The sequence below is a fragment of the Anabrus simplex genome, chromosome 1 (genome assembly GCF_040414725.1).
Source record: "Anabrus simplex isolate iqAnaSimp1 chromosome 1, ASM4041472v1, whole genome shotgun sequence".
Classification (NCBI taxonomy): Eukaryota; Metazoa; Arthropoda; class Insecta; order Orthoptera; family Tettigoniidae; genus Anabrus; species Anabrus simplex.
The window spans coordinates 152,952,950-152,976,143 of NC_090265.1; the positions used below are offsets into that span (position 1 = coordinate 152,952,950).

Genomic DNA, 23,194 nt, shown 5'->3' on the forward strand with positions numbered 1-23,194 from the left:
ACATGCTGGTGAGGTCACAGGTGTGAACTGTGTTGCATGTGTGGACTTGGTCCTGTTTTATTATTGGATGCCCTTCCTGACACAATCATATATTGCATATGCTGTGGTGGTTGGTGGTTTTGTGTGTATACGATGAGGAGTATATTGAGATAAGCACAAACACCTAATCCATGAGTCAGAGGAATTAACCTGATGTGATTAAAATCCCCTTTTTACACCAGACAATATGTTAGAATGTGCCTTTTCTAAATCTATCAAAATACATTAAATGTACCAATCTACTAACATCATGTGCTGCATTGCTTAGAAATAACGTACCATTTATCTCCAATTTGGAGCTTTATTAGGGAATAGTTGTACTTGCTACTGATCAAGGTTACAAGGGGAAAATACTAAATACAAGGGAAGGGTTTTCTTAAATTAATTTCTGCTATAAATGTTGGTTTCAAAGTAAAGACATTCTTGATGATTTTCCCTTCTGCCATCTTCAATCATTCACCCCTATCACCAGTTTCATCTCAGTGCCATGAGAAAAGATTCTAAGCAGTACATAACCTATTCTGGTGAGTGCGATATAGTTCTTAATGTCTTTCATCACCCAGAAGTTGTTCTCTCAACTTCTGTAATAGCCTTCATCTTCCTTTATGAAAGCTGAAGGAACCATGCTGCAATTAACCTTCATTTTCAATGAAAACAGCATTAGTTCAAAGTATTAGGCTCAATACATGCAGGAAACATAACCCCTTCACTGCTTGTTGTTGGTATCTTTAGAGTCCCTCTTGGGTGTTTCTTGGGTAGACTCTGGGACTCTTTTGTTCACTGAATCTTCAAAATCTCTCTTGGGAGTTTCTTGGCTAGACTCTGGACCTCTCCTGTTCACTAAATCTTCAGAATCCCTCTTAGGTCTTTCTTGGCTAGTCACTGGGACTCTTCTGTTCACTAAATTTTCAGAATCCCTCTTGGGTCTCTCTTGGCTAGACACTGGGACTCTCTTGGTCACTGCATCTTCAGCATCCCCCTTGGGTGTTTCTTGGCTAGACACTGGGACTCTCTTCTTCATTGAATCTTCAGCATCCCTCTTTAGTGTTTCTTGTCTAGACACTGGGACTCTCTTCTTCAATGAATCTTCAGTATCTCTCTTTTGTGTTTCTTGGCTACTCACTGGAGCTCTTGTGTTCATTGATGATCGAAGAATCCTGAAATGGATAAAATTACATTAGTTTGGACAAGATTTATAACAGAATAATTTCACATACATTTCTTTAAATTTTGATGGTCGATATGTTTGATTTTAAACCATTAGTAAAAGAATAGTAGATTCCTTTGCCTTCCAGTATTAGGAGTCTTTTCAGTAATTTTGCATATACTCCTCAGAATGTCAAGTCTCCAAGAAAAGTTACAATTTTACATTATAAATTATAGTAGGCCCTATTATGTTCTGACTACCACTTTGTAGGGTGACCAACCATCCGGCATTTGCCGGACGTGTCCTCCTTTTTTCATGCTTGTCCTCCGTCCGGCAGGCATTTATTATTTGCTATTAAATGTCCGGCTTTTTGCATATTGTATTCTTAGTCATTCTGTTTCCTATTGTTATCTCTGTTACAAAGCTATTTTTGTTGCACTTCCTCTATCTCAGTCCATATTCTGGATACCCCTATCAGACTACGTCATTTACTCACTTAATAATAAATCATATCTTAAGTTAGAGCCGTTTGAAGGGCCTGTCACCAAAGTGGTGACACTGCCCGACGTGATCTGAACGTGCTCGGTCGGGGGCGGGGATTCATCAGTCAAGTAATGCTGGCTGCGGTATTGCATAGTTTTGTTTTTGTGCTAGTTGGATTCGGACCTTCTGAGTGAGTAGAGTGTTTGTGATTTTATTATGAAATTTGAATAATATCAGTATGTCATCACTCAAAAGTGGCAAGGCACAAAAAAGGACATATCAGATCAATTGGATTCAGGAGGTCAGTTAGATTGCATAGCCATAGATCTTTCCAAAGCCTTTGATAGAGTGGAACATGGAATATTATTAAAGAAATTGGAGGGAATAGGACTGGATGTAAGGGTTACACGTTGGATAAAAACATTTCTAAATTCAAGGGTTCAGAAAGTCCAAGTAGGAAATAATGTATTGCAGGAAGAGAAAGTTTGGAAGGGAATTGCATACGGTAGTATAATCGGTCCATTACTTTTCATAATATACGCAAATGATTTAGGGAACAATATAACATCAAAAATAAGATTGTATGCAGATGACATAATTGTTTATAGGGAAATAAATAACATTGAGGATTGTTCAGAATTACAAAGGGACCTTGACCGTATCCAACAATGGGTTGAAGAAAATAATATGAAGGTTAATGGAGGCAAATCAACTGTTACAACTTTTACAAACAGGAGCTTTAAAACTGAATTTGAATATACTTTGGATGAGGTAGTTATCCCAAAAGATGGCAAGTGCAAATAGGTGTGAGATTTGAAAGTAATTTGCACTGGAAGGGTCATGTTGATGACATTGTTGGGAAAGCATACAGATCATTACATGTCATAATGAGGCTACTTAAGGGATGCAACAAAGAATTAAAAGAAAAAAGTTACTTAAGTATGGTTCGTCCATTATTGGAATATGCAAACAGTGTTTGGGATCCTCACCTAATAAAAGAAATAGATAGTGTGCAGAGGAAAGCAGCAAGATTTGTAACAGGGGACTTCAGGAGGAAGAGTAGTGTATCAGAAATGTTAAAGGAACTTGTGTGGAAAACTTTAAGTAAGAGAAGGGAGAAAACTAAACTTATAGGATTATATAGAGCCTATACAAGAGAAGAAGCATGGGGAGATATCCATGAGAGGCTTCAGTTGGAAAATAATTATAATGGCAGGACTGACCACAAATATAAAATTAGAAGGAATTTTAGCAGAAGCGATTAGGGTAAATTTTCATTCATTGGGAAGGGTGTGAAGGAGTGGAACAGTTTAGCAGGGGTAGTGTTTGATCCTTTTCCAAAATCTGTACGATATTCAAGAAGAGAATAAACAGCAACAGAGAAAATAAATGAAGTGTTAGAGGGCATTCGACCAGTGCAGGTTATTGTAAATAAAAAAATGTGTGTGAATAAATTAATTCCAACCCCTGGTCTAAGGTGTTTGGACAGCCAAAGTAGGGGACTGCCTGTAGGGGTGAAATACAGTAGGGACTTCGAGAGCCCTGGGACCACTACGGTAGCTGTGAAGGCCCTTCAGGAACTCTGAAAAGTGGTGGCAAAAGGGGTTCTGGTTAAGGCGCAGCAGGTCGTTATGCTACTTAGGTTCCAGAATGGGTAAAAATTAAAAAAAAATAAGTAAACAAATGCAATGTAAATTTTAATCTTATACCAGTTGTATAGTATCATTTAAGTAATTCCACGTACTGTATATCAGTTGACTATATTTGTAAGTAATACAGGAGATATTATAAATAGAATTTTGTAAACAATATAAATTTAATAAGGATGAGCTGTGTGTTTAATAGAAAAAAATTTTAGCGTAAATTGTATAATGTTGTATTATAGGAAAATTTTCTTCTATTGTTAATTTAATATTTAGTGCTTGACAATAATGTATTTCAGTGTACCATTTGCCACCGAGGTAGACACCTGATTTGCAAATAAAGAGATTTTGATGTAAGTTCTCGGAGAAACTGAAACAGAAGTACCCGTGTTTTAGAGAGGGACGTAACGAAAGTGATGCGAAATGTTATATTTGTGACTGTTATGTAACTGTTTGAAACAATGGTGCAGGTGATCTCGAGGGACATATTGCTAGTGAAAAGCATAGAAAAACAATTAGAAGCAGTTCTTCTAGCAGTAATATTGATTCATTTTTCCCAATTGAACATTCCCCACTAGACAGGAAAGTTCGGGCAACAGAGGCAACATTGGCATATCACACTGTTTCTCACCAGCAGTCATATAGGTCTGTGGACTGCAAATCAAAGTTGGATAAAGTGCTGTTTGCAGATTCTGAGATTGCTAACAAAATAGCATGCGCTAGAACCATAACTGAAGCTATCATAAATAATATAATTGCCCCTCATTCCATTGACATTATCACTAAAACATTGAATAAAGTATTCCTTTGTTTGGAGTGGGTACTGATGCTAGCAACCATGGGGCTTTGAAACTTTTTCCTATTGCTACACAATATTTCGAATATAAAGAAAATGGTATTCAAACTAAAGTCTTAAAACTAAAAACATGTCCTAATGAAACTTCAGAGACAATATCCACTTATGTTTCCGAGACTTTAAAGAAGCATAGTATTTCTGCTAAATGCGTCGCTTTTAGTAGAGACAATGCAAATGTAAACTTTGGAGGGGTTAATCATAGGGAAGGCAAAAACGTATTTTCAGCACTTAAAGGTAAATTAAATTAACATATAATCGGGGTTGGATGCCCAGCACATGTACTGCATAATTGTTTGCAACAAGGTGCTGATGTACTGCCAGTTGATGTAGAGAGTATAATTTTAAAAGTCTTCAATTATTTCCATATCTATACAATTTGTACTGCACAACTCAAAGAATTGTGCGAGTTCGTTGAAATAAATTATGAACAGCTTTTGTGTCACAGCAAAATAAGGTGGTTAAATTTGTTTCCTCCAGTAGAAAGAATGTTAAAACTGTTTGCAGCTCTAAAGTCATACTTTCTTTCTCAGCCTTCAAATTCTGTTCCTGCTATAATTAGGTCCTTTTTTGAAAATGAGTTTTCTGAGCTATACCTGTGGTTTGTTCATTCCACTATGCACACTTTTCACAAGAAAATGTCATACATTGAAAAAGAAACGCTCTATATAGCAGAAATTTGTGACATATTTGGTTCAACTCTGGCCACACAGAATGATAGGATGGAAAATAAATTCATACCTCTTAAAGTCAAAAAGTCTCTGAAATCCCTTCGAAAGAGAATGCATTAAATTTGTAGAACATGTTGTTGGTTTTTATGAAACAAGCATTCAATACCTGTTAAAGTGGTGTAACCCTATGATGGAAGAATTTAAGTGTTTCCAATGGATGAAGCTTCATTCAGTTTGAAGATCATCTTCCTTGTCTCAAGTATTTGCAATCTAAAGGCGTGGAGGTAGATGATTATAAACCTTTTGACCAATTTTGCAATGTTCAGAATTACACTAGGAGTTCCAAAATTGATAAACATACAACATTAGATAAGCAGTGGTGTGAGTTTTTCAAATATAGCCCTGACGAAACATTTAGTGAGCTGCTTAAAATTTGTCAGTTTTATTTTGCTATTCCAGGTTGCAATGCAACCGTTGAAAGAGTGTTTTCCCTGATTAATACACAGTGGTCAGGAGAAAGAAACCATTTGCTGACCGAGTCGGTTAAGGGTATTATAATAGTGCAAGTACAACTTTAATAACATGTCATGTGGAGAGTTTTACAATTATTTATTACAAGAAAATAATTCATCTTTGCTGTCAAAAGTGGGTGCAGTCGATAAGTATCAGGATAAAGTAGCTACAACTTCGGCATCTTCATCAACATAACACTTATAAGGTATGTAATAATAAATTTTGTATGTAAACATTAAAATTCCATTTGTCCTCCATATTTAGAACATTTTTATGAAAAGTCCTCCTTTTATTAAGAGTCTGTCCTCCATTTGAAAATTTAGAGTTGGTCACCCTACCACTTTGGGATTAGCAAAAATGAATATCCATAACAAGATATGGAACAAAGATGTTATTCAGACTATGATAGACATGGGGACATGGAAGTGAAAGACAAATTGATTGACAAAAGAGGGAAATAAGACAGTTATCCTACAGCTCATATCAATAAATAAATCACCACCGATCCACATTTAGGGTTGTTGCCCATGTGGCAGATTCTCTATCAGTTGTTTATCTAGTCTTTTCTTAAATGATTTATCAAAAATCTCTCTTGGTAAATGATTCCAACCCCTAATTCCTCCTCTTAAAAACAAATATTTGCTCCAAGTTTTTCCCATTGGATTCCAACTTTACCCTCTTATTTTGATCTTTTGTTCTTTTAAAAACTACATTCATGTTTATCTGTATACTACTAATACCATTCCAAGTCACCTCTCCACTGACAGCTCAAAACATACCACTTGCCACAGTCGAGCAGCTTGTCTCCTTATTCTTCCTTATTCTTAGTCTTCCCAGCCTGAAGTTTGCAACATTTTCATAACACTACTCTTGTCAGGAATCACCCAGAACAAATCATGATGCTTTCTTCTGGATATTTTCCAGTTGTTGAATCAGTAAGTAAACCAGGTGAGGGTCTCATGCACTGGAGCCATACTCTCACCATTGACCATTGACTTATAAGCCCTCTCCATTACATCCTTACTACTACCCTTAAATAACTCTCATAATCACTTGAAGAAATCTGTAACTTTTATTTATAATCCCATTAATATGATTACCCCAGTGAAGATATTTTCTTATATTTACACCTAAGTACTTAGAGTGATCATCACATGGCACTTCCACTCTAGCAACACTACAATTAACACCGAGAGGACTTTTCCTCTTTGTGAAACTTACAACCTGACTTTTCACTCCATTGATTATCATACAGTTGTCAGCTGTCCATCTCATAAAAAAATTTAAGGTCTTTTTGCACTCGCTCACAATCCTGTAACTTATTTATTACTCTATAAAGTATAACATCATCAGCAAAAAAAAAATCGGTAATGAAATTTACAAGAAGTCATAGGAACAGATGTTGGAGAAGAAGTGAATTTAGAATAATTTATTAACAAGACACTTAGGAATGATGACAGGCACCTTTTTCAGTTGTCAAGTTAATGACGAGTCTTCTATAGTCGTTAATATGTATAGGAATAAAGCATCAATTTACAATCAGCAAGTCAGGAGGCCAGTGTTCAAGAAATGTATTATTTAAAAAAAAATTCTTCACTCCTCACATGGCATTTTGAATGAATATAAAAATAACTACTAATTGTACATTTCTTGATAACGGGTATGTCATCTTCAGAAACGTTGATTTTCCATCGTCATGGGATGTACAGTAGAATATCGGTAACTTAAACAGCCTGTCGACTTAATAAAATTCACCTCATTGTATGTCATTAGTATCTTCCCTTCAAATAAAAAATGGCTATATTTAAACCTATCTACAATTCTATTTCCTCCAGTTTTTCTATTGTATTAAGGTTATTTTGCACAAATTGAAAGTAACTATGTTGTTATTGCATCTCATTGTGTGACTGGAGATGTAATTTAACTGAGTGTTAGTATGATGAATGACTTTGATTCTCTTGGAGTTTCTCATAGTACCCAAGACTCTTATGAATGGATTTTATTACATTCTTTTATCAAAGATGATAAGGTTGGACTCCACTTCTATTTTGGAAAGGACGAATTTGTGAAGAGAGGTGAATAGGCATCAAAATATGAATACTAGGTAACTCTAAATAATGACAGATTTCTCCTTCATAATTCTGGACAAAATGATGAGTACAGAATATAAGTTTCACTGCCAATGAAAATCTAGAACTTCTTGCTTGAAGCAAAAATAATTTCACTGACAGCATGTAAAAAAATTACGCACTATTAAACGTAGAATAACATGTTTCATTCTGCTAAAACATCCTCAGATTCTATCAAATCACCTTAAATCATGCATATATATGTACAATATTATTTCCATTGCATAAACTTGTCAATGATTAGAAATTTTCTGTACTTCCTAAGCTGCTAATTATCTGTTACCTACAGCAACTGCATTTGGACTGAAGCCAGCTTCTTTGATCTGGTCTTGGTTGCTAGTAGTAGTGGGATAGGGAGGTGAGGGAAATTCTTTAGGCAATAATTCTGTTCTATGGAGAGGGGGAGGGGGTGAAGGACGGGTTGGGGGTTGAGGGGAATGTTGTTAGCGTTGACAATGTTCTTCTCTCCAAAAACCGTAAAAATACTTAGTGGGATGTAAAATCAAAACAACTCTGTTCTTTGGAGAGGGGAGGGGAAGTGCTGCTTCTTCATCTTACACTGACTGACAGAGCAAATGCAACACCAAGAAGGAGTGGTCAGAACTTTATGCCAATTGCAGGGTAGACTGACGTCACTGAGGTATGCTCATGATGTGAAATGCGCCGCTGTGCTGCGCACGTAGCAAACGATAAATGGGACACGGCGTTGGCGAATGGCCCACTTCGTACCGTGATTTCTCAGCCGACAGTCATTGTAGAACGTGTTGTCGTGTGCCACAGGACACGTGTATAGCTAAGAATGCCAGGCCGCCGTCAACGGAGGCATTTCCAGCAGACAGACGACTTTACGAGGGGTATGGTGATCGGACTGAGAAGGGCAGGTTGGTCGCTTCGTCAAATCGCAGCCGATACCCATAGGGATGTGTCTACGGTGCGATGGTTGGCGCAGGGACATGTGGCACGTGCGAGGGGTCCAGGCGCAGCCCGAGTGACGTCAGCACGCGAGGATCGGCGCATCCGCCGCCAAGCGGTGGCAGCCCCGCACGCCACGTCAACCGCCATTCTTCAGCATGTGCAAGACACCCTGGCTGTTCCAATATCGACCAGAACAATTTCCCGTCGATTGGTTGAAGGAGGCCTGCACTCCCGGCGTCCGCTCAGAAGACTACCATTGACTCCACAGCATAGACGTGCACGCCTGGCATGGTGCCGGGCTAGAGCGACTAGGATGAGGGAATGGCGGAACGTCGTGTTCTCCGATGAGTCACGCTTCTGTTCTGTCAGTGATAGTCACCGCAGACGAGTGTGGCGTCGGCGTGGAGAAAGGTCAAATCCGGCAGTAACTGTGGAGCGCCCTACCGCTAGACAACGCGGCATCAAGGTTTGGGGCGCTATTGCGTATGATTCCACGTCACCTCTAGTGCGTATTCAAGGCACGTTAAATGCCCACCGCTACGTGCAGCATGTGCTGCGGTCGGTGGCACTCCCGTACCTTCAGGGGCTGCCCAATGCTCTGTTTCAGCAGGATAATGCCCGCCCACACACTGCTCGCATCTCCCAACAGGCTCTACGAGGTGTACAGATGCTTCCGTGGCCAGCGTACTCTCCGGATCTCTCACCAATCGAACACGTGTGGGATCTCATTGGACGCCGTTTGCAAACTCTGCCCTAGCCTCGTACGGACGACCAACTGTGGCAAATGGTTGACAGAGAATGGAGAACCATCCCTCAGGACACCATCCACACTCTTATTGACTCTGTACCTCGACGTGTTTCTGCGTGCATCGCCGCTCGCGGTGGTCCTACATCCTACTGAGTCGATGCCGTGCGCATTGTGTAACCTGCATATCGGTTTGAAATAAACATCAATTATTCATCCGTGCCGTCTCTGTTTTTTCCCCAACTTTCATCCCTTTCGAACCACTCCTCCTTGGTGTTGCATTGTCACTGTCAGTCAGTGTATAATGTATTTTTGTGTATTGGAAAGTGAAATGGCGTATGGCTTTTAGTGCTGAGATTGTCCAAGGACATGTTCGCCTCGTCAGGTGCAGGTCTTTTGATTCAACGGCCGTAGGGCACCTGCGCATCGTGATGAGGATGAACTAATGATAAAGACGACACATACACCCAGTTCCCCTGCCGGGAATCGAACCTGGGACCCCTGTGACCAAAGGGCAGCACGCTAACCATTTAGCCATGGAACCGGATAGAGAGTAAATGTGAGATAAAGATTTTGATGAAATAAAAGCATAGAATTGAATTAAAGAGTGTCTTGAAAGATATTTTAGTGATAAATAATAACCTACTGAAAGGTTTTGAGTTGCAAAGACTCTGCATAAATTTAGAGAAAGAAAAATGTCACACTTATTGCATTAGAGCTTAATGAATCCCCCAGGATTCTGCTCCCTAAATATAAGCTTTAAAAAAAAATTCCAAGATGAAGAAGCAGCACTCTCCTTCCCCCCTCCCCTTCAGTAAACAGAGTCAGTACCCAAAACATTCTCCTCATCCCCTCTACTTCCCTTCCCTTCTTCATGGAACAGAGTTATTGCCTACAGAATAACATTTCACATGTTTTGCATTAACTTTGAATGAATCCCACAGCAGGCTAGGGGAATGTGGGTTAGGATATTCTTATCTGTAGTGAATTCTCTGAATTTATGCAACATCTTTACAACTCAGCCAATGGCCGTAGCCGTGTTGAAACACTGGATCCCGTGAGATCTCCGAAGTTAAGCAACATTGGGCGTGGTCAGGAGTTGGGTGGGTTGCCGCGCGCTGTTGGTGGGGGTAAGGGAATGGAGGAGCGGAAAGGAACTGGCCACCCTACCGCACGTAAACTCCGGCTCAGGAACACCTCTGCGGAGGTTCGGACCTGCCTTCGGGCAGAATACTCAAGTTGTTTTAGTAGGTTATTATTTGTTACTAAAAATAATGTCTTAATAATGTACTCTTTAATTAAATTCTATACTTTTATTTCATCAAAATCATAAACTTACATTTACTCTATAATACACAAATATACATTATAAGATGAAGAAGCAGCACTTCCCCACTCCTATCCACAGAACAGAGTTAGTGCCTACAGAATTTCCCTGCACCCTGCCTACTCTTAGCTACGTAGACCAGACCAAAGAAACTGATTTCAGTCCAGACACAGTTGTTGAAGGTAACAGATGATTAGCAGCTTAGATAAATACAGAAAAGTTTCTAAAGACAGTGGAGGGCTACTATAATTATTATTTGTTCTTACTAGTTCATAACATCACCAATTCACAATCATTGACAAGTTTACGCAACATAAACAATATTGTAGACATGGTGGCTTTTGGGCTTATGCCATGTCAAGGAAACAAGGTGAAACTCAATCAATCCCTATCAGTCACTACTGTTCTGGTCCGACTCGTTGGCTGAATGGTCAGCGTACTGGCCTTCGGTTCAGAGGGTCCTGGGTTCGATTCCCGGCCGAGTCGGGGTTTTTAATCTTCATTGGTTAATTCCAAGCCCGGGGGCTGGGTGTTTGTGCTGTTACCAACATCCCTGCAACTCACACACAACACATAACACTATCCTCCACCACAATAACATGCAGTTACCTACACATGGCAGATGCCGCCCACCCTCATCGGAGGGTCTGCCTTACAAAGGCTGCACTCAGCTAGAAATAGCCACACAAAATTATTATTATTACTACTGTTCTGCATTTAGGGCAGTCGCCCAGGTGGCAGATTCCCTATCTGTTGTTTTCCTAGCCTTTTCTTAAATGATTGCAAAGAAATTGGAAATTTATTGAACTTCTCCCTTGGGAAACTATTCCAATCCTTAAATCCCCTTCCTATAAACAAATATTTGCCCCAATTTGTCCTCTTGAATTCCAATTTTATCTTCATATTGTGATCTTTCCTACTTTTAAAGACACCACTCAAACTTGTTTGTCTACTGATGTCATTCCTAGCCATCTCTCCACTGACAGCTTGGAACATACCACTTACATAAAATCAGCTTCATGGTCCGCATTGCACTTTAATGGATTCACAACTAAGTATTTTTTTATTTTCCACCATGTCGATACATTAATTCCTTAAGGCAACTTATTGATTAAAAGTAGTACATGTTTCATATATTATCAACATCTTCAGCCACGTAACACTGTTTAGATGAAAAATTCATACAATATATTGACAAAGTATCAATGCTTGATAGGAAGTGTCCTTAAAATTAACTTATTTCATGTTAATTTAAATATGTTATGTTAAAAGGAAGTGTTGATACTTTGTCAATATATGAATTTTTCATCTAAACAGTGTTATGTGGCTGAAGATGTTGATAATAAACGAAACGTGTACCACTTTTAACCAACAAGTTGCCTTAAACAATTAATGTATCGACAAGGTGGAAAATAAAAAATACTTAATTGTGAACATACCACTTAGTCGAGCAGCTCATCTCCTTTCTCCCAAGTCTTCCCAGCCTAAACTTTGCAACTTTTTTTAATGCTACTCTTTTGCCGGAAATCACCCAGAACAATTCAAGCTGCTTTTCTTTGGATTTTGTCCAGTTCTTGAATCAAGTAATCCTGGTGAGGGTCCCATACACTGGAACCATACTCTAGTTGGGGTCTTACCAAAGACTTATATGCCCGCTCCTTTACATCCCTACTACAACAACCCCTAAATACCCTCATAACCATGTGCAGAGATCTGTAAATGTAAAACTGACCGGCCTGTAATTTTCAGCTTTATGTCTATCACCCTTTCCTTTATACACAGGGGATAATATAGCAACTCTCCATTCATTTGGTGTAGCTCCTTCATGCAAACAATAATCAAACAAGTACTTCAGATATGGTAGTATATCCCAACCCATTGTCTTTAGTATATACCCCAAAACCTTATCAATTCCAGCTGCTTTTCTAGTTTTCAACTTTTGTATCTTAGAGTAAGTGGTATTGTTGCCATAGGTAAGTTTTAATACTTCTTTAGTATTAGTCACCTCCTCTATCTGGTCATTATCCTTGCAATCAAAAATCTTTACATACTGCTGACTGAATACTTCTGTGTGTTGCCATAAGACCTATCTGTGTCGGTGCGACGTAAAGCCACTAGCAAAAAAAAAAAATCTTCTGCCTTTTGAAGATCGTCGCATACACACTCCCCTTGTTCATTAATGATTTCTGTAATATCCTTCTTGGAACCTGTTTCTGCCAAGTACCTATACATACACTTCCACTTTTCACTAAAATTTGTATGACCGCCAATTATGCTAGCCATCATGTTATCCTTAGCTGACTTCTATGCTAGATTCAATTTTCTAGTAAGTTCCTTCAATTTCCCCTTACTTCCACAGTCATTTCTAACTCTATTTCTTTCCAGCCTGCACTTATTCTTAGTCTCTTTACGTCTCTGTTATAATGTAGTGGATCTTTACCATCCCTTACCACCTTTAAAGGTACAAACATATTTTCACATTCCTCAACAATTGTTTTAAATCCACCCCACAGTATGTTTACACTTTTATTTACTGTTTTCCACTGATCATACTTTTTTTAACTCCCTCATGACTGTTTTATCAGCCATATCGTACTGCCAAATAGTCCTAATTTTTATATCTTCCTTTCTTTCATGTTTATTTTTAACTAACACAAAAACAGCTTTGTGATCACTAGTACCATCTATTACTTTGGTTTCTCTATAGAGCTCATCTGGTTTTACCAGCACCACATACAGAATATTCTTCCCGCTAGTTGGTTCCATCACTTTCTGAATCAGCAGCCTTTCCCATATTAACTTATTTGCCATTTCTTGGTCATACTTCCTGTCATTCGCATTACCTTCCCAATTGACATTTGGTAAATTGAGATCACCTGCTACAATCTCATTCCTTTCCTTATCATTTCCCACATCTTATCAAATAATTCTGAATAAAGGTTAGTGCTACCCTTTCCCAGTCTGTACACTCCAAAGACATCAATTTGCCTATTATCTTTAGAGATGAGCCTTACACCTATAATTTCATGTTTGTCATCTTTAACTTTTCTTTTTTCATCAGAATGAATACTCCCCCTCCTACCATTCCTATCTTATCTCTACGATACACACTCCAGTTCCGTGAGAAAATTTCTGCATCCGTTATATCATTTCTCAGCCATGATTCAACTCCTATTACAATATCTGGTAAGTATACAGGGTAAAGGGAAATTCGCATGCTCGGGCGTCGCAGCGCGACTCCTCACATGCCAGCAATAAAAACATGTCTCTCACAAAAGTTCGCCCTGCGGGTATTTCCGGCAGACAAGGAACGTTGAAGAGTGGCAATCTGGTAACACCGTAACTACATGTAGGGTAACTACCTCTATCTGCACACATTAGTAATACTGTACAGTTGGTGCAGTGGATAACGTTTTGGGTTAGCATGCAGGAGGTCGAGGGTTCGATCCTGGGTTGAGGCGCACTTTTTTATTTGCTATTTTCCATCGGACATTACATGCTGTAATACAGTAAGACACCGTTTCTTAGGTCACATGTATCCTACATTTACAAAATTTAGTAACGCTGAACACGCTGTAATGCATCTAGTATATGAAGTGGTGCGAAAAAATTCACGCCCACCAATTTGACCAGGTTGACCAATGAAAACGAATGTTCATGAATTTCTAGGATCGTAGTATGTAATTGCAAATGGTTTCTAAAGCATCCGCTGCAATCGCTGTTGACTATTAAGATGTCAGATACCATACCACCTGGACTACATTTTCTTTCTTTCTTAATCTGCTTACCCTCCAGGTTTGGCTTTTCCCTCGGACTCAGTGAGGGATTCCACCTCTACCGCCTCAAGGGCAGTGTCCTGGAGTGTGAAACATTGGGTCGGAGGATACAACTGGGGAGGATGACCATTACCTCGCCCAGGCGGTCTCACCTGCTATGCTGAACAGGGGCCTTGGTGGGGGATGGGGTGATTGGAAAGGATAGACAAGGAAGAGGGAAGGAAGCGGTCGTGGCCTTAAGTTAGGTACCATCCCGGCATTTGCCTGGAGGAGAAGTGGGAAAATACGGAAAACCACTTCCAGGATGGTTGAGGTGGGAATCGAACCCAACTCTACTCAGTTGACCTCCCGAGGCTGAGTGGACCCCGTTCCAGCCCTTGTACCACTTTTCAAATTTCATGGCAGAGCCTGGAATCGAACCCGGGCCTCCGGTGGTGGCAGCTAATCACATTAACCACTACACCCCAGAGGCGGTCCTGGACTACATTTTCGAAATAAAAAAAATACGCCTCAAACCAGGATCAACCCTTCGACCTCCTGCATGCTAACCCAAAACTCTGTCCACTGCACCAACTGTATAGCATGACTAATACGTGCTGACAGAGGTAGTTACCCTACATGTGGTTTCAGTGTTGCCAGATTGCCACTCCTCAACATCATTTTTCTCCGGGATATACTCGCAGGACGAACTTTTGTGAGAGACATTTTTTTATTGCTGGCATGTGAGGAGTCGCGCTGTGATGCCGAAGTGCGCGAATTTTGCTTCACCCTGTATATCTATTAAATTACTTAATTCTATTCCTTTCTTTACAGTACTTCTACAGTTCACCACTAACATTTTTATATCATTCCTACTTGACTTCCAGTTCCCCGTTCCCTTATCACCGCTCCCTAAGCCAACCCGTTTCCCTGAATGTACCTTCCTATAGCCCTTCTAAACAAATTTCCTAACTTATATGTACCACTGCAGTTTAAGTGAAGGCCAAATGAGCGCAGATCCTTATCTCTTACCCACCCATTAGGATCTAGAAATCTCACTCTCAGTTTCCCACATACCCACTCTATAGTCTCATTTAAACCCCCAATCACCTTCCAGTCAGTATCCCTCCTACACAGTATTCCACTGATAACAATCTCCACTTCCTTAAACACCCGTGCTCCATTTACCAGGTCCCACACATCCCCAACTATGTTGGTACTTATACCGCCTTGTCTTATGTTTTGAGTACCAACATGAAACACTACCACCTTCTCCTTTCCCTCCTCCTTCTCTTCTACTTTCCTCAATATCTGCCTTAACCTAATTCCTGGATAACACTCTACCCTGTTACCCTTTCCTCCACACACTTTCCCGACATGTCTAACGATAGAATCCCCCATGACAAGATCCTCAACCCTACCCACCTCATTTGATCCTCTCCCTTCCTGGTCAGTCCTATCTTTTCTGACAGCTGCTGAAGCTACTTCCTGCTCCCTTTTCTCCATCCCATGACCCTGTTCCACCTATCCTTTCCTATCCACTACTCCACATTTCCCTTTCCTACCTTTTCCCTTCCTCCTACTTCCACACTTCTCAGCAACAGTTCCCTGTTCCTCATCTTCCCTCGGTTGCTCTGCCTGCAGTGACTCGTACCGATTTCTCACAGACACCTGCCCTAAATTCTGATCCTGAATGGAGCCCTTTGCTTGCATTCTCCTTCCCCTTAAAACATTAGACCATCTGTCTTCTACAATTCCCCCTTTTTTCTTCCCATCCCTCTTTTACACCTACTGTATCCTGTACTCCTTAATGCTTGGCCACACCCACAGTTCCTACACTGGCACTCCTTACACATTCTTTACTGAATAATGAAAAGGAAAAATAAGATAACTTATTCTGTGCAAAATAAATATGAAAGGAAAGAAATATTATCTAGGATAGTTCACAAAGATCACACGACAAAGATCACTACTACACTACAATACTACTTAGTTGTACGATTTTTTTTCCTACAACACACTAACAGGATGAAAATTGCTGTTAATTACTGTAAACAGAAAATAATACACAAGAATTACACAATTCTAAACTGCAGTTAATTCTACCCTAATTACTACAACAGAATTCTAGTAAGAGAGTTACAACAGATACTATACAAATATTTCACAGTAATAGAATAAACACACTAATTTAATAAGATACTATAATACACTACAAGAATTTTTAACTACATTCAGATGTATTCTAATTAAAACAGGTTATTACTAAGCACAAACAGAAAAGGAAATTACAATTAAAGATTGAAATTTGCAAGACTACTCAAAATAATAGAATAAGTACTCTAATTCCTATTAAGTTACTACAATACACTACAATAATTTTAAAACTATGTTCAGATGTATCCTAATTACAATAGGTTATTACTAAGCACAAATAGAAATGAAAATTCCGATTAGGCCTAAAGTTAGCAATTTGCTAGAACTACTCAAGGATTACCAACAAAGTTAAATGCGTAGACAGATCAATATTATCAATATTTATACTACTATGCTGTAATAGAAATGAAACCTGCCATTTGCACAAAGATACACACGAATATATCAGGCAAGGTACTATCTAATATACCATATCTACACTAGAATTCTCAACTGTCGTCGCCATAAGACCTATCTGTGTCGGTGCAACGTAAAGCCCGTAGCAAAAAAAAAAAAAAAATTCTCAACTGAAATGTGGCTATGTGATTATTACAGATGGTGGATTACTATTATTTTCCCTACTCCGTGGGACGGAGAATAAAATTGTCCTTGAATGCTGAAAAATATGAGGTTGCTTACAATAATTTCTCAAAAATATTTCTGTCAGATCTACGCCAGGGACTTGAATTGCAATTATTGGGATATAGGAACTTGATTGTTATTAGCTAACTGCTCATAAATGCTGAAAAAGGGTGTGAAATATAAATTACGGATACTTTAACTGCCTACTCAGAACTACAAATGATTGGAATACAAGGATCAGCTGATTTTTATTTATATTTTCTTGATACACTACACCCTTTGTTCAAGACTGTGGCCAACAATGCCAATATTTGAACAAAGAGTGACAATAATCAATAACAATACAAGGACTGTTAATTATTTTGCCAGTGAAGTACTGTAAATTCTGTTGATATCCTTTCTTTAACAAAATTTACAGCAGTCATATTATTTAAAGAAGTTATTACCTTCATGATAGGTGGAACAGTTGAACTGCTATTTGAAATACCCTCTCAGTTGCCTGCACTAATATAACTGCTGCCAAAGTTAAAACTCATTTTAATATCCCCTCTTTGTAAGTATTTTATCAACAAACTGATATTTTAATAATAATATTAAAAAGGAAGGGATATTTCTTCTTTCACGCAGGTTGTAATCTAGCTAATGCCTACGGAACTACTCAGTGTGAAAATTATAAATAAATACCACAAATCACAGATTACTACAAACAAATACTAAACACCAATATATGTGGAACTTAATGTATCACGCGCACACAAAATTTGCTAAATTTCTACAGCTATTAACTACTTTATCACTGAGATAATAGAGAGCTCTTGGAACAGCCAACCACTCGCTAGCGCATCCAACAATGAAGTCTCTACATTTCGCAGAGAACATTGCTCTGCATCTTCAGAAGAAAAACTCGACTGTTCACGAGGAAGGCTTCTACAATAATGAAGGTTTGAATTTAGGGTAAAAGGCAAGGACAAATTGTCCCCACTATTACACCCAGGGTGTACAAAATTCCCTGTACCTCCGGCAAGGTATACATTAGGTTATAAATCTCATATTTTATCCTGTATTGGTTCAACACAACTAAGGTTAAGTTATAAGTAGGTTCCCACCTTCCAATAATATCAATTTCTATACAATAGTTTTATTAATTACATAATATAAACCAGCTTAAACACTAGGACATGTTTCGTTCCGATTATGGAACATCTTCAGCTGAAAAATGGAAAATGGAAAGACAATTAAAGCACATCGATAGTATGATGATACAATAGCTAAAAGATTTGACAAAATGGCATGAAAATTAAAACACATATGATAGTTATGATGATAAAATAAAATGTTCATTCATGTTGGTTAAAAATTCAACAAGTCAGTGTCCAAGTGACGAAGTAAAATCGGCGATAAGGTTCTTCTTTATGTTGGAGTCATGTACATTTTGTTCATCTTGAAGATAAATTACAGATATACAAGATTTTCTTAACGTATAGTTATCGGGGGAACTCTTGATAAAACAACCGTAGTTGAAGTTGAGTTGCGGTTGGATTATTGGATTATTAAAATAAGTCTGAAACAAGAAAAGAATGAGTAAAATGGAGGATATTTTAAGGAGAAAACCTTGTAAAAATGTATGTTCACGAGAATAAAGAATAATGGAGTTGATTACCTTATAGTCAATCGTGTTGTATTTGACGTCCTCCCTTACACCGTGTCGTTAACTGAAGGAGTCCTGTGTACATATGTAAGGCACGTGCAATGGGCGGGGAATATCAGAAGGAGAGGTAAGTGAAGTGAGGAGAGCGGATGAAATGTTGTGTAGGGTGGAGCTAACTGAGGAGTGTCGCTGTGATAGGCTAGGAAAAACGGAAGGAAAAGTAGGGAGAATATTGTGTAGGGTGGAGCTAATTGGAAGGAGGTGTGTTGGTTGTTTTTTGGGATCCTTTTTGATGGTTTTTCTAAATGAGTGTAATTTGGTAGCCTCTTCTAATAATATATTGATATTTTCCGTGATTTTGTTAATATTCTGGCTGGGATTTTGTTTCTGATCAATCTCAATATAGATATTTTCAAGAATATTCATTAATTTGCCTTTGTTTAATGTTCGTAGAATGGTCAAGTCCCTTTCTATCGATGTAAAACTATGTCTATATTCGGTCATATGAAGACTCATGGCCAAGTATTTCCTATGTTTTTCAGCATTAATATGTTCTTGATATCTTGATATCCGGCCGTGATATCTTACTAAGAAATTACGGCCTGTTTGTCCAATATAAGAATTGGCACAATTTGAGCATTTAAGCCTATATATCCCGGAATTTAAATATTTGTCATTACTGGCAATGCTTTGATGATTGAAAATTAAATGTTGATTGTTGTTATTGGTGCGAAAAGCAATTTTAAAATTGAGTTTCTTAAAAATATTAGTAATCTGGTAAATATTCCCATTATTATAAGTAAAAGTAGTGAAGTTTTTCTTTTTATGTTCTTTTACCAGCTGCGTTTGAGGTTTGTTCTTCATTTTATTCATTAATCTATCTATGTAGTGTTTTGTGTATCCATTGCTTATCACTATTTTGTAAATGAGATTAATTTCCTTTTGGAGATCATTTTTGGACAAGGGAATACAATTTATTAAAACATTAATGTATTGAATAAAGTGGATACTGGGTTCAATATGGACGAATAATGAAATTTATTTACTTAACCGGACAAGGGAATGTTAAAGGCTCTATTTAACATGTTTAAAAAGGAACAACTCCTTTTATGTGCCTCGGGATGGTACAAATCTTTTCATATGGTATTTATAGTTTGAGTCTGTTTTCTAAATATTGTAAAGGACAACTTTTTTTCTTTCCTTTCGACTGTTAAATCAAGGAAATTTAGTATTTTGTTGTTCTCGGTTTCTAATGTAAATTTTATGAAAGGGTCTAAACTGTTGATTTGGTCTAATAAATTAGTGCTACTATTGATTTGTTCATCTATAATTGCAAAGATGTCATCAACAAACCTTAGCCAGATAATGATACCTTTTTCGTCATTTAAAATTTTATGTTTTTCTAAGTGATCCATGAATATTTCAGCAGGGATACCTGACACTGGAGATCCCATTAATTAATTAATTTCGTGTGGCTATTTCTAGCCGAGTGCAGCTCTTGTAAAGCAGACCCTCCGATGAGGGTGGGCGGCATCTGCCATGTGTAGGTAACTGCGTGTTATTGTGGTGGAGGATAGTGTTATGTGTGGTGTGTGAGTTGCAGGGATGTTGGGACAGACACCCAGCACTCGGGCCACTGGAATTAACCAATGAAGGTTAAAATCCCCAACCCAGCCGGGAATCGAACCCGGGACCCTCTGAACCGAAGGCCAGTACGCTGACCATTCAGCCAACGAGTTGACGGAGATCCCATAGGGAGACCACTTTGTTGATATACTGCATTATTGAAGGAAAAGTAATTATTGTTAAGTGTAAATTCTAGGAGTAACATAAATTCTTCTATTTCATGGTTACTAAGTTTCCTGTGTGTTCTTAAGTTGTTCTTAATTATATTAAGAGTTCCTTTCATGGGGAACGTAGAATACATATTAGTAACGTCGAATGAGTTCAAGGTGAAAGATGGTTTTAATTTAGTGTTCTTAATAATTTTACAAGATTCTATTGAATTATTGATTGTAGTTCTGCTTTGGAAAGTATAGTACTTTTTTAGAAAGCTATTGATAAATTTGGAGGTTTTGTAGGTGGGGCTGTTTTTGAAGTTAATGATTGGTGTTATGGGTATGTCAGGTTTGTGTATCTTAGGCAAAGCTCTTGCTGTTGGTAGTCTTGGATTCATATTAATTAGGCTTGATATTTCATTCTCATTAAGGATGAAATTAATGTTTTTAAGTATTTGTTTTAGTTTTCTTTGGACAGAGTTAGTCTGGTCTTTTTAAATTTTTGTGAAAGTATTATCTGAGAAAAATGCTTCGGTTTTTTCTATGTATTCTTTTTTATGCATAATAACTGACACATTGTGATTATGAGGTCATTATCTTTTATTTTTTGTTTTAAGCCTTTGATGTCTGTAGAAGGTAAATGGGGTGTGTTAACTTTCTGATCTTTAAATAATTCTTGAAGTTTCTTTTTAACTTCGAATTTAGTTTCAAGTTGATCTAATGGAAGCTGAGCTATGACTTGTTCTACTTCAGCAATGGTTGTTATGTATTGCTTTTGGCTTAATGGATTAGACCAATTATGTTTGGGTCATTTGTTGATAATCTGTAACTCTTTGTCCTCGAAAACAACATCAGTTAGATTCTTAGTTGGAGGGTGAAAGGTTGAATCGGGTTCGATGTTAATGGAGGATTCTTTTGACTGATTTAAGTTTTTTTGATTTAGAGTAAGACCGTAAAGTTTTTGTTCAAGGTTTCTTGTTTCTTATCTAAGATGTTTTGAATTTTAGTATTACCCTATTTCAAAAAGGAATCCCATTCATTATGGGCCATAAGGGAGGAAGGTTCTAGATGAGCATTATATAACTTAGAGTTTAAAAAATACTTTTTTCTGTATAGGAATTTCATTTCATTTTTGATCCATAAGTCGTTAGTTTTTCCTTGAGTAGCTTTATGCCATTTTGTTGTACAAGGTTTTCTCTGTACTGAATTTAGAAAATTAGGAACGAGTTTTTGATGTAAACATTGTTTTAGGAAATTTATGCCTTTGCCAATTTTTGACAATTTAATCTTTAAGTTCAAATAGGCATTTGATTTTTTTTTGCCTGGTTGGCTAAATTACAGCTTATAAATCTCATATTTTATCCCGTATTGGCTCAACACAACTAAGGTTAAGTTATTAGGTTCCCACCTTCCAATACTTATCAATTTCTATATAATAGTTTTATTAATTACATAATATAAACCAGCTTAATCTCTAGGACATGTTTCGTTCCGAATATGAAACATCTTCAGCTAAATTTTTTTTGACAAAATGGCAAGACAATTAAAACACATTGATAGAATGATGATACAATAGCTAAAAGATTTGACAAAATGGCACAAAATTTAAAACACATATGATAGTTATGATGATAAAATAAAATGTTCATTCATGTTGGTTAAAAATTCAACAAATCAGTGTCCAAGTGACGAAGTAAAATCGGCGATAAGGTTCTTCTTTATGTTGGAGAAAGAAATTAATCTCATTTACAAAATAGCGATAAGCAATGGATACACAAAACACTACATAGATAGATTAATGAATAAAATGAAGAACAAACCTCAAACGCAGCTGGTAAAAGAACATAAAAGAAAAACTTCACCACTTTTATTTATAATAATGGGAATATTTACCAGATTACTAATATTTTTAAGAAACTCAATTTTAAAATTGCTTTTCGCACCAATAACAACAATCAACGTTTAATTTTCAATCATCAAAGCATTGCCAGTAATAACAAATATTTAAATTCTGGGATATATAGGCTTAAATTCTCAAACTGTGCCAATTCTTATATCGGACAAACAGGCCATAATTTCTTAGTAAGATATCAAGAACATATTAATGCTGAAAAACATAGGAAATACTCGGCCATGAGTCTTCATATGACCGAATATAGACATAGTTTTACATCGATAGAAAGGGACTTGACCATTCTACGAATGTTAAACAAAGGCAAATTAATGAATATTCTTGAAAATATCTATATTGAGATTGATCAGAAACAAAATCCCAGCCAGAATATTAACAAAATCACGGAAAATATCAATATATTATTACAAGAGGCTACCAAATTACACTCATCTAGAAAAACCATCAAAACGGATCCCAAAAAACAACCAACACACCTCCTTCTGATTAGCTCCACCCTACACAATATTCCTCCTACTTTTCCTTCCGTTTCCCCTAGCCTATCACAGCGACACTCCTCAGTTAGCTCCACCCTACACAACATTTCACCCGCTCTCCTCACTTCACTTACCTCTCCTTCTGATATTCCCCGCCCACCGCAAGTGCCTTACATATGTACACAGGACTCCGTCAGTTAACGACACGACATAAGGGAGGACGTCAAATACGACACGATTGACTATAAGGTAATCAACACCATTATCCTTTATTCTCGCGAACATACATTTTTACAAGGTTTTCTCCTTAAAATATCCTCCATTTTACTCATTCTTTTCTTGTTTCAGACTCATTTTAATAATCCAATAATCCAACCGCAAC

The 23,194-nt window shown here is 37.7% G+C and overlaps 1 protein-coding gene across 3 annotated transcripts in view; it reads right to left on the minus strand.

Annotated features, from left to right (window-relative positions):
- Nucleotides 1-246: 246 nt before the first annotated feature.
- Nucleotides 247-23,194, minus strand: part of LOC136863216 (probable peptidoglycan muropeptide transporter SLC46) — a 237,776-nt gene continuing 214,828 nt past the window's right edge. For 2 of the 3 annotated variants that reach the window (XM_068230478.1, XM_068230479.1), the window contains one exon: nucleotides 248-1,196. In XM_068230478.1, the coding sequence (XP_068086579.1) occupies nucleotides 746-1,196 (451 nt within the window). In that variant the 3' untranslated portion in view covers nucleotides 248-745. Of the gene's footprint in view, nucleotides 1,197-23,194 lie in introns of all 3 variants that reach the window. The other variant, XM_067139588.2, reaches the window with a different exon arrangement.